The 12,261-nt window shown below is 32.3% G+C and overlaps 1 protein-coding gene across 2 annotated transcripts in view; it reads left to right on the top strand.

Moving 5' to 3' along the window:
- Positions 1–6,024: 6,024 nt before the first annotated feature.
- The window catches only part of LOC140676063 (zwei Ig domain protein zig-8), a 51,311-nt gene continuing 45,074 nt past the window's right edge, over positions 6,025–12,261 (top strand). For both annotated transcript variants that reach the window (XM_072910720.1, XM_072910721.1), the window contains exon 1: positions 6,025–7,365. In XM_072910720.1, coding sequence (XP_072766821.1) covers positions 7,305–7,365 — 61 coding nt within the window. In that variant the 5' untranslated portion in view covers positions 6,025–7,304. The remainder of the gene's footprint in view (positions 7,366–12,261) is intronic.

Consider the following 12,261-nt stretch of genomic DNA (forward strand, 5'->3'; position numbering starts at 1 on the left):
ATATTTTTTACATTCAATATTTTTGCATCAATTCTCAAATATTTTAAAAATTTTATTAACTTACTTGAGATTTATCAAAACATAAAGTGATTTTACATTTTTATAAGTTATTTCTCATATATATATATATATATATATATATATATATATATATATATGAGCAGTATACTCTATATATATATGTATATAGATGAGATTTATTACAATTTCTTATTTATTAAAGAATAAATCGAATATTCTACTTAGCATTTTTGTTACGTAATATTTTTCCTTATTCCATATCGTTTTTTATTTTCTTATCTTTTCTTAAATTTGTTACCTTTTTCTAAATTTAAATTTGGATATCGAACCAACATCTTATATTTTCAGCAAAACTTATTGAATTAACTTTTTATATGATTTAACAAATCTAATCGGATCTCTGTGATTGAAAGCTCATGTAGGGGATATGATCCTTAATTATATCAGATTACTAAAGTAAATTGGTTACTATGTTTCTGTATGTATATCGTATTGTGTGCACATATATTGTATGCGACTCGATCAGTCGTCGACTATACGAAGTCTAAGAGCCCTGATTAGCTTTAGACGCGAAATCGAATTACGTGCGTCGCTACATTTCAACGGTAATACTATCAGAGTCAGTGTCTTCTATAGTAGTTTAGAACGTTTAACACTTTGTCTTTTGTCAACACAAAAAGAGATAATACATAAAATCTATAAATAATTACTTATCACGATAATTATAAGGTATTACTAAATTTTTGCAACAATTTTTTTTAATCTGTTACTTTTATGTTTAATATATTTTTCCTTATCATATTAGTGTTTGTGTAAGTCAGACACAATCAATTTTTTTTGTAATTTCGTAATTTTCGTACAAATAACGTGCTACAAATCATTATTTTTAAATAAAATAATTAATTAAAACACTTTTCTAGATACATACAGCACATAAGTAATAAATCTTTCTTAAATAAAAATTGTAATATAAAAGCTAGATTTGAAACTTTAAATGTTCTCGTATCATGTATTCTAATATCCTGAATGAGAGACAATTATTTAATAGAAAAACTGAAATTATATATATTATCAACTTAATTATCAAATTAATCACAATTTTTCGATCGAGAGATTAAGAAGAAAAAAGAAAAATTGAGTTGATCATGATCAAAGAGAAGGATCACGATGACGTAATGACGAAGAAATGTAGTCAAGAGCAAAATCTTCGGGAGTGATCGTCATCATTCATCTCCCGGGGATGTAACGGAAACACATTCGCACCGCTATCTTAACGGCGAGGAACCTGGTTTACCTAGTCTCGCGCTATCGGCAGAACCGCACCAAATGACCTGAGCGTTGAAAGATCGCGCGCGGAATCGCGTCGCGTGGCGACGGCAGACGGATATTCGTCGATCGGCATGTCTTTCAGGTAAAACGATCGCGCCACGCCGAGTCGAGTCGTTATCAGAGCGTTCACGTGCGAGGCGCGGCTGATGAATGGTCCCGCTAGCCAAGGTACGGGCCCGTCACGCGAGACGTTATTTATAACCCTGCCGAGGCGGAGGCGGAGGTGGAGGATGGAAGGTCTGTACGTCATCGGGCGAGGCGGGACACATTCTTTTTTTTTTTTTTTCTTTTTTTAAATTCATTTTTCGAGCACACGTTTACCTGCGTGGCGGTTACGCCTTCGCGCGCTCAGCGCCGGTGAAATAAGCTCGTATCCGATATACGTCGCGATGCGTATCGCGTCGCGGCCGTCTTCACGAATTGAATTCGCGGCGAGCGCACACAATCTGATGAGAGAGAGAAAGAGAGAGAGAGAGAGAGAGAGAGAGAGAGAGATTAATGGGACGCGCACTCTGTCCTTCCTTTATGACCAACGCAAACGACCAGCCAACGAACGAAAATATGCCTGCCAGCCGCGCGGTCGCGCTATGCGTCAACCCTCGCAGTGTGCAAACGTTTAATTATTTACCGATAATGACGGCAAATTGAGGGCGTCGATTCGCTCGCCAAATGGCCCCCGATATAAATCTCGCTTTGATTACGTACGCTTTCTTCATTAGCGCATGTCGAGCTAAATAAAATATATATCACTTTATAAATGGTGTTTGAGAAGAAATTTAGAATAATCGTTAACGTTGTGTTGTTTTATTAAAGGATTAACATTATTTTTTGCTTGTAATATTTTTGAGACACTAGAAAACAAATTGCGATTGTTAAAGCGTGCACGTTTCATACAGATAAATAAAAACATATGCATAGTGATGAGATTGAATTACAGTAAAGTTATACTCTTGATCTATGTTGCATTAATCATGTTTATCCTGAATAATTTTAATATAATTTAGTCTCCATCACTATAGATATATTTTTATTTATAATTAAAGACTATATATATAAATCGCAATTACTTGAGATTGTCTTTATTATGTAACTAGTTTGTTTGATTTAAACTGACATAATGTTTGACGAAAATAGCAAGAAAATATATATCGTAGAGTATTTATTTTACAAGATTAATAATGTTAGTGTACTTTACTGTATTTTACTTTGACAACCAATGTCACTACATACACTTACTCGTGTCAAGATATGTATTACTATATGTTACTATATGCTGATTTATCTCTACATTCCAATCATTGACACGCGTCAATATTGCACAATTGATTTATTCAGAACATCAAGTATCCGTGACGACATGTAAAATAAAGACCTGAATTAATATTCTAGACTTCCGTTACTAACTTTATCATGAATGTCCGAATATTTATTAAGGGTCCAGAAATGTTGCCGATCTATACGCATTCATTATGTATTATGCACCATCCTGAACACGATTTATTGCGATGGACTGGAAAATCGAGCTATAAACAAGACATACTAAAAACGAAAAACGGGTGATCCACTACGTAGTTGAACTTTCTCAGTACCAAATTTTATCTCTTTCTTTCTCTTTTTTACTTATTAATTGAGTAAAAAATCTTCAAATGAAAAAATACAAATTTATAATATTTTTATATTCTATATTGTTATTTATGTATGACCAAGGTAACAAGAAAATTTATTACTTATTTTAATTTATCGCATGTTTGAGATGATGCATAATGCATAATGAATGCGTAAATCGGTAACAGACTTTTTAGACTCTTATTGTTAATAAATTTTCGGATATTCATGATAAAATCAGCAACAGAAATTTAGAATATTAATTTTATTTGAAAATCTATGTTAATAAATAGAAAGACAGCAATAGAAAGAAAGAAAGAGAGAAATAAATTTATATTTTTGTAAGTAAGCAGTCATGTTTTTTCACATATTACATGTACACTATATTCATTTTATTTAGTTAAAAACTTACAAATAAAATATTAAATTTTTTAAAATTATAATTTAAAACATGTGCATAAATCTACAAATGTATTAATAGTATTAAAGACACATGTTTACGTATCTTACAAACGGCATAAAAATCTGTCGACAGTTGGGAATGCTAACGTTTGTTACACACGGGACTCAGAATGACAGAATTTCCATCTGCGTCGAACGGAAGTAAAAGTTTTACCGCGTTTCCACCGTGAAAAAGCGTTATCGAGGGAAATGGTGGCCTGTGTTCGGCTGATTACTGCTGGCAGCTTAAAAGCGATGATACATACAAACGTAAATCAAACGATGGAGTATTTTCAATGTATGGTTCCTCCTCTCGTTTCCCTCTCCTCCCTCCCCCAGTTTGGCCGTGTTAAGTCGCGTCGAATAACGGGGGTAGGAAAATCTCCCGCAATATTTACTTCCATTTTGTCGCGACGCAGTAAACCGGTTAAAAGTTTTGAATCGCGGCAAATTTACGCGTAAATCGGGTGCACGTTCCACATAAACAAATGTTGAATTTGCACTTTAGCATTTAGACAATAATTCTGTATTTTTACTCAATGAGTAAAACGAGAAATTTGTCCGCTGATATGTTATTCGTACAATTGTTGCAAATTTCAATTTTATTGTGTTTTTATTTAAATACAAATTTAAAAAATATAGTAAAAATGTGGTAAAAATAAATATACATAGTTCCAACAATATATTTAGTTGTATCTTTCACTCACAATTTTTTAAATAGGATTAAACCTTTGCATTATTATATATATCGACAACATACTCTTTCATTTTTATAAAATTTAATAATAAAATAAAAACTTGTTACTTAAACGACTATTAATTCTTACATATAGACATTATAGACATATGCACAAATTTATTAATATCTAAAATAAAATGTTTTAAAAATCAACTTGTTAATTTGAATCACATATCCATTACATATACCTTTCTGTAATAAAAATTTACGCTGGTTTTTTTCTAGCATTACTTTACCACGCAAAAATAACGCCCGTCACAACTCGGGTCGATATAGTCAGTGAAATAAAAATACGAGCAATTTTCAAAATTACCAATAACACTTTCATGCAAAAAGTTCATGTACTGTTGACATACTTTGCGACTGACGTACCTGCCCGTATCAATTGGATCCTTGATAGTATGATTAATTTCACTACTCTTGTATGTATATATAGCATTATGAATTTTGCAGAATAGACATTCCATTAGTGATATTTCATTGTCCAGCACATTTCGTTGATTACGTAAGGCTTTGTTTAGAACATGTAATAAAAGCAAGCAATTCATATGTAACGTACTAACAAAACTGAATTTTGAAAATTACAAAATGAAAATTACTTCTAATTTTGACAAAATCAAATTTATATTGATTAAGTATTAATTTTATTTAATTTAAAAAATATTACAATGCTCTAAGGGTTTAATTCAATTATGTAATAATATATAATTATCCAGTAGTTATAATTATAATATGCGCCTTCCTTAAATTATCATATTAATTTTATATATTGCATGCATAAAACATGAAATACTAAATTATGAAACAACAATGTTTGCTTGATAATAATAGAATGAAATATGTATTACAGTCAATTATATACAATGTATATAACGAAAAAGAAAATTAAAAAAATATATATTTTTATATATCTACTAACATTTGTGTCTTCATGATCTGCGATAGGATCTGCACGTATCGCGCATGGCTTTTTAAGTACACTTCGAAACTTTTATGGTATTCCTAGTACGTTTTCTTCACGTTACGCGTTCCTTTATAATTCGTATTCCTTTTACCTTTAGTCGAACTAGTCGTTTTGCGAGAGTTCTACTTACATTCCAGGAGAATCGTATTCCTGAATCAAGATAGTTTCAGATCTTATTGTTTGTGAATATTTCACAACAACATGAATAAAACGTGAAAAAATTACAAAAAAGTAAAAATTGACAAACATAAAAAATATATTTTTTTGAATAATAAGATGAATATTTACTCTCACTGAAATGATTATTATTATATTAAAAATTATTGTTACACATCATAATTTTGATCTAACTTTTTGCTTAGGTAATTATAAATTAATATTTTCTCTGGGAAAGAGAAATCTAGAAACCTGACAGTCAAAGATCATATTCGTGATATTGGATTGACAAGTACGTGGAGACGCGAGTAAATCTTTAAGCCCATCACAATATCTCTAAGAGTACCGTAGATTTCATACCTTGATTCTGCACTCCTTGCACGCCTTGCCACAGTTTCTGTCCGTGACACACAGTCTCGTACGTCCTGAGGATAAGAAGAAAGGGTGAGGAGAGAGAAAGAGAGAGAGAGAGAGAGAGAGAGAGATAGAGAGAGAGAGAGAGAGGGTGGGAAATGATGAGGAAGAAGAGGAAGAGAGAAAGGGAGAGGTTTCCTTTACACACACGCATATACATATATAATTGTATGAGTGTGTGTACACCCTCTGGACGAATGTTTGTGTGTCGACGTACTTCCTCATGGAATGAGAGGGAGAGTATATGTGCGTCGGTGTTGGATCTTTACGTGTGTGCGTGTGCATTCGCAGACCCTCTGCGCGCTTCCATCGTCACAGGGGGTGGATCGGAAACGCGCATGCTCCCACGGCCGAGAATCTCCCCAGTCAGGGTAAATCTGCCACCGAAACAAGACGTGCGTGCGTGTCGTTATGCTATATACAATGTCGCGTACGCGAACGATCGCCGTGACGATTTCTTAAAATAGCGCCGCGTGTAACAGCTCGCGAGGCCATACCATCGACATGGAAAGCGGCGGTTGGAGTTCCAAGTTGTTTATCGAAACGTAAAGTCGGAGACGACGGAAAGAGGCGGAATTGCGAGAGGCTGGGAAATAAAAAGGAGTCTAAGAGGCTGCAAAATCCGAGAAACGTTTTTCAATTCATGAATTATTAAAAAGTGATTTGATATAAAAAAAGGATTGATAAATGGATGCGGTTATGCGATGAACGAAGAACCTCCCTGCGACTAAATCGCTCATTCGAACAATTTCGACGGAGCGAGGGCGAGGAAGAGATTGCGTTTAGGATTAATTCTGGAGCTGACTGGTGGCGCGCGATAGATCGATTGTTCCAAAGGAGATCCGACGCGCCAGCGTCGATCGCCCAGGATTTCATCGCTTCGATCGAAAAGTATCTCGAAACAGTTCTGATTATGTATCTTACGAATCCACGGCAATTTTTGATTCTCAGGATTCTCCGCGCGGCGATGAGGACCTCGCGCGTTCGCGCGACGGAAACTGGAACCGTCCTGTGAAAGGACTGCTCGACGATCGCGAAGGGGAAATTTTCCAAATCTTCGTAAGTGTAGTCGTGAAACGAGTGAGTTCCTCAGCGACTGCAACGACAGTTTACGGGTTTCTCTCGGAATCCGAGAAGATTCAAACTCTATCGAGTCGCGTAAAGAAACGCGACGAAGAGCGAAGACTTTAGCCGACGATATAGATAAAAAGTTTCATAGGATACCTGGCACGCCGCCCGTCGGAAATTTTGTAATAATCATTTCCGCGCGTGTTATCGTCTACGTAACCATCATATAGGAGATATCACTTTGTGGATGACCAACGTATGAATGCGCGACGGACCGGATTTGATAAAACTGTCAACCGTCATGATAATTCATTTGCCTTTTTAATTGATATTTCGAAATTAATCTCGAATAAATCCTATCAGCCTTCATTTCGTTTTCCTTCGGAAACGTTCGGACGCGACTGTGAACTGTGTGTGTTAATTAGCGTGCAAGGGTCGGAAAGAGACGAGTGATAAGACGACGCCTGGTGTGTCATGTCAGTGAGTGGATGGTGATAGTAGCAATCACGGGTGGAGAATGTGAATCATTTTAGTATCCAAGTGCAAGCCGAAGAAATAGTTACGGAAATGGCTCTGAGATGGCAAGCGAGCCTCTCGATTGCTGCCATACTCTTCATGTGCACAGAAGGTAACTTTTAATTACTCTGCTATTTTATAATCATCTTGCATGATCTCGCCTACTTGCTTGCGATGAGAAAAGAAGATGATCCGTGCCGTGCATTCGCGACATTAGGTGACCATAGGGAAATCGTGAAGAAGTACTTCGGATTATAAAGGAGAAACGAGACTATATCTTGGAATAGTTATTAATGCATCCATGTTTGCGCACAATTTCAAGATCTTAAGTGTTTATTAATAATTAAAAACGTTATCGTATGCTCGACTAATATTGTTTCCTTTTTCCTAACAGCTGTAATAGATCTTTGAAAATTCTAAACATGCTAAAGCAGCAGCTTTAAAATAAGAGTTTGTATATGATTAAAATTATAATTAGATACATTATCTCTTCTATTGCATACTCAAATATAAATAAACGGAAAAAATTTACTACTGACCTTCTTGATATCAAAACGATAATTTATCGTTGCAAAATATTGTTTATAATTATATCGTCTCTTATTGACGATTAATTATCTCTTTTATTGCATACTCACATATAAATAAACGGAAAAAATTTACTACTGACCTTCTTGTGATATCAAAACGATAAATTTATCGTTGTAAAATATTGTTTATTATTAGATTGTCTCTTATTTACGAATTATTATTGTTATCTATTATATAATTATTTGCAATATTAATATTAACAAAAAAATATAATTAATACAAAAATATAATAATGATGATAAGATAAAAATAAAAAAATAGGGTTTCTTAGTATAAAAAAAAGATACGTATATCTACATATATCTACATATATGAAGCAGCGAAGCGGTATTTCACGACGCAGATAAAATCCCATTTACTATCGTCCACGAAAATTAAGATTCAGTTTAATTACGTTAATTGCAACGCGACATTTGCTGTTCGAAAAGGAAGAGAGATTTACGACTGCTGTTCTAGTCAAAAAGCAAGAGAGAGCGAGAGAAAGAGGAGTAGGGGAAAGAAATGTAGAGATTTATAGCTCATGTTTGCGCTTCGTAAACGCAGAGGAAGTCGATTGTTTGCTGTTTGCCTGTGATACCCCTACAATTCCTTTACTATGTACGGTCAATGTAAATTGAAAATAGAAGATGATTTATAATTTAAATTTTTTTTATGATAGATGAACATCTAGAAATGAGAATTACGACATAAAAGAGAAAGACATGTAATACGACATATAATATCGCATAAAGTATATCCTTTTTCGTGGGAACATTTATTTATACATACATATTAAAATAAAACTTATAAATAATGATAAATTTGATATATACGTAAAAACAAGAATTTTTCGTTTGTGCGAAAGCTACAATTTCTTCTGAAATAATAAAAAAAATCTTCTCTTTTATAAAATAATTAAATTAATAATATAAGTATATTTAATTGAATTGAAGGAGAAATTTTCTGTGCATGAAGTTTTTAATATACTCTATATAAGAAGAGAAATTTCACATAAGTTAGTTAAATTGCTTCGTATATCTTTTCATTGTCATTAAATAAAGATAAAAGTACTTCCGATTAATGAAAACAAATATAATAACGAAAATACTAAATATTCAATAGCAGGAAGAAGTTATTAAAATTAATAACCATCTAACAAGTTCATCAAAATACAAAATTCTCATAAAATAAAGAGATAAAGAATGAAGAGAATATAATAGTTGCAACTTATTAGAAATGTTTAAAGAAATTAATATTATTAATGTATGCGTATTTATATAATTACTTAATTAGGATATGTAATATATATATTGTAAAATAGATTGTAGGCTGAAATTGAGGTTAAACAATTCAAATAGGACTTTAAATGAAATAATGTAAAAGATTAAATTTACAACGTTGACAGAGAATATTCAATTATTTACTTATTAAGTTAATATGAATAACATATAACAACTAATTCAAACATTTCATATTACAAGATTTACAATATAATTTAATATGTGTGACAAATGTGGATATTATTATTATGCATTTATTTGCGCCAAAATAAATAAAAATGAATAACATATTACTTTGATAACACACATACACACACACACTTTGACACATATCAAATAAATAATAAAAATCCTCAATTATTTTAAATTCTATATTTTTACAACGTTATTTAATTGCTACTGATATTTAATATGTTACATAATGCTAGAAAGCCGATTATGGTGCTTGTTATATAAAGCGACGGAAGAAATATAAGTATGTACATAGTTCTTATCGTTTCGTCAATTAATTAGAATGATTAATGAATCGTCTTATAAAAAACGAAAGAGACGGTTAAATTATGACACAAATGAAGATAATGAGATAACACCTCATATTATGTAAAGGACACACATAAATTATTATCAACATCAACTATAAAAAATATATATGTATAAACACGAGAAAATTCACTGAACAAATTTAACGTACATTTATGGCATTTATTTTCTTTATGTTATTTAGAATAGTAGAATAGATGTGCTCACTAAAGACCATGTTGTTTAAAAAAATATAATGAGTCACATTTTATACTTTGATTTTATTATTTTTAATTTTATAAAGTATATTCTATAATATTTAAAAATTTTTTCAAATGTATGTACCTTATTATTTCTGTATTTTCTTTGTAATATTTTTCTAATTTGGGCGTTTTGCATGTAATTATATAATTATTACATGATTACATATCACATTATTTATTAATCAAGAAAAAAATATAAATAATGTTATTTTTTGTATTATATAATACAAAATATGTTGTGTATTAAACAAATAAAAAACTATAAATATGTTATAAAATTTGTTTACATAATTCTGCTTGTGTGAGTAATTGTTATGTGTCTTTTAACCAAATACTAATTTTAATTAAAAATATGACTCTCCTCTCTCTTAATAATGACAAAGAGTATGGAAGATTTATTTTCTTTTTGATGTGTTATATAATTAAATATAATGAACAAACACATAAATCGCTTTTTTTCAAATACATTTTTTTATTATTAATAAATATATAATGAAAATCTTCCATTAAGTAATTAAAAATAATATTAATATTATAAACAATATTGAAATAATTGAAGCGTAAGACAACCTAATTAATTAAAAAATAATTATGAAAAGTTATGAAAAAATGAACCTTTGTTATTTATAATCTAGTTTCATTGATTTTATTAAAATAAATCTCTTCATACAAAGAGAATATAATTATCTTTCTTATTACTAATTCTGTCAAAAAAAAACAAAAAAAAGAACAGTGACGTCAATAATTTTAAATCACGCAAAACTTCTCTCCAAAAGCTAAAATAATGCTACAATTGTTTATTTTCGGTTTTGTGTTCGTAACTGTTAAAACTAATTTTAAAACTCATAAAGAACACGTTTACAAAAGAGGCAAATCTCTGGTGTTTATATATAAATTTATAAAAATAAAATGTTAACTTTACATAGTGAAATATATTTTCTATATTCTTTTGTGTATGTGTATGTACATATTATTATTTATGATTTTTAGTTAAAAAATTGGATAACTGAGAAATCATTGTTTGTGCCTTTCTAGAACTTTAATGATAAATAATTTGTTTATTTTTCATCATGTCACTTATTAATGGGATAACCGTATTTGTACTAAAAAAAATTAATTGTAGACGTTAATGAACTAGTTAACATGCCACACGACATTTATCGTGCGCGAGAAATATCGGGATCACACACGTACCACACACCCTTCGACACTGTCGTGGCGCAGGGCGGTCGTAGGAAATAATGGAATGGTACTTGGCGGCGTGAAAGGAGTTACTCAATTGAATCCACGGTATCGGGCGATAAAACGGTACAGCTAATGGAATTACACCGGCGCGCTTGCATGCGTGCGACGCAAATTTATCGCATGCATAATTCATAACTCGGCCCAAGTCGGCCGATGCTGTCAGCGATGGTGTTCGCGCGTCCCACAGGTAAAGAGTTGCTCCTTTCAAATATACATCGATGTATACATATATCGATCTCTCATACATGAGGAATGTCGCGGGACATATATTGATCATTGAAATACATATATTACACGGACGCACGGTGTAAAAAGTCGTCGAGAGGCCTCTGAGGGCAGGTTGGAATGTCGTCATCGTTGTCATTGTCGTCGTTGTCATCGTTGTCGTCGTCGTCGTGCCGTTATATTTCATAGCCTCGCTTCACACCTCGTTTGCGCCATTGTCGTTCTAGACGAACAACTTTCGCAATTTCATTCGGCGCCACGGACTGCGACAAGGACTTGGCGCGCGAACTTGGTCCAGGTAAATTAAACGCTTGTCTCCGCTCACGATGCCTAGCTCGGCGATCTTCAGTCGCGCTAGAGGGCCTCGGAAATTCAAGCAATTACCATCGCTTCGGGTGCAAAATGATAAAAGGCGAGCACCACCAAGGGAAAAGTAGCGAGGTCAAAATGGGCCGAAGTGGACAAGCAAAAGTGCCGGAATGTTAAAAGTTTAGCAAGGCAGATATTAAAATCGCTATAATTTCGATGGGTTCGATTTCTGATGTTGCACAAAGATTGACAAAACTATATTTTATACCACTATTACGTTTTCATCCTATCACGAAAATAGAACCTATTTTTGATTTGCAGCGTCTGAACTTAACAATAGCACAGGTTTGAAGATTAATCAAATTAATATCTAATTTGGGACAAATTGGAAAATATCTGTGACGTATTTTCTTGGTTTCCGAATATATTTGTTTGTTGTACATTCGTCGATATTAATGTCAGCAACAATAACGCTCGTTCCATGTCTTTTTAATTCTTTATTCAAGTATATAATCAAAATTGGGATTTTTATAGAAAATATTATAGCATTAATAGTTCACGAAATATAAATAAAGGAAAATGTTAAGAAATTTTTAT

The sequence above is a fragment of the Anoplolepis gracilipes genome, chromosome 2, assembly GCF_047496725.1.
Source record: "Anoplolepis gracilipes chromosome 2, ASM4749672v1, whole genome shotgun sequence".
NCBI lineage: Eukaryota > Metazoa > Arthropoda > Insecta > Hymenoptera > Formicidae > Anoplolepis > Anoplolepis gracilipes.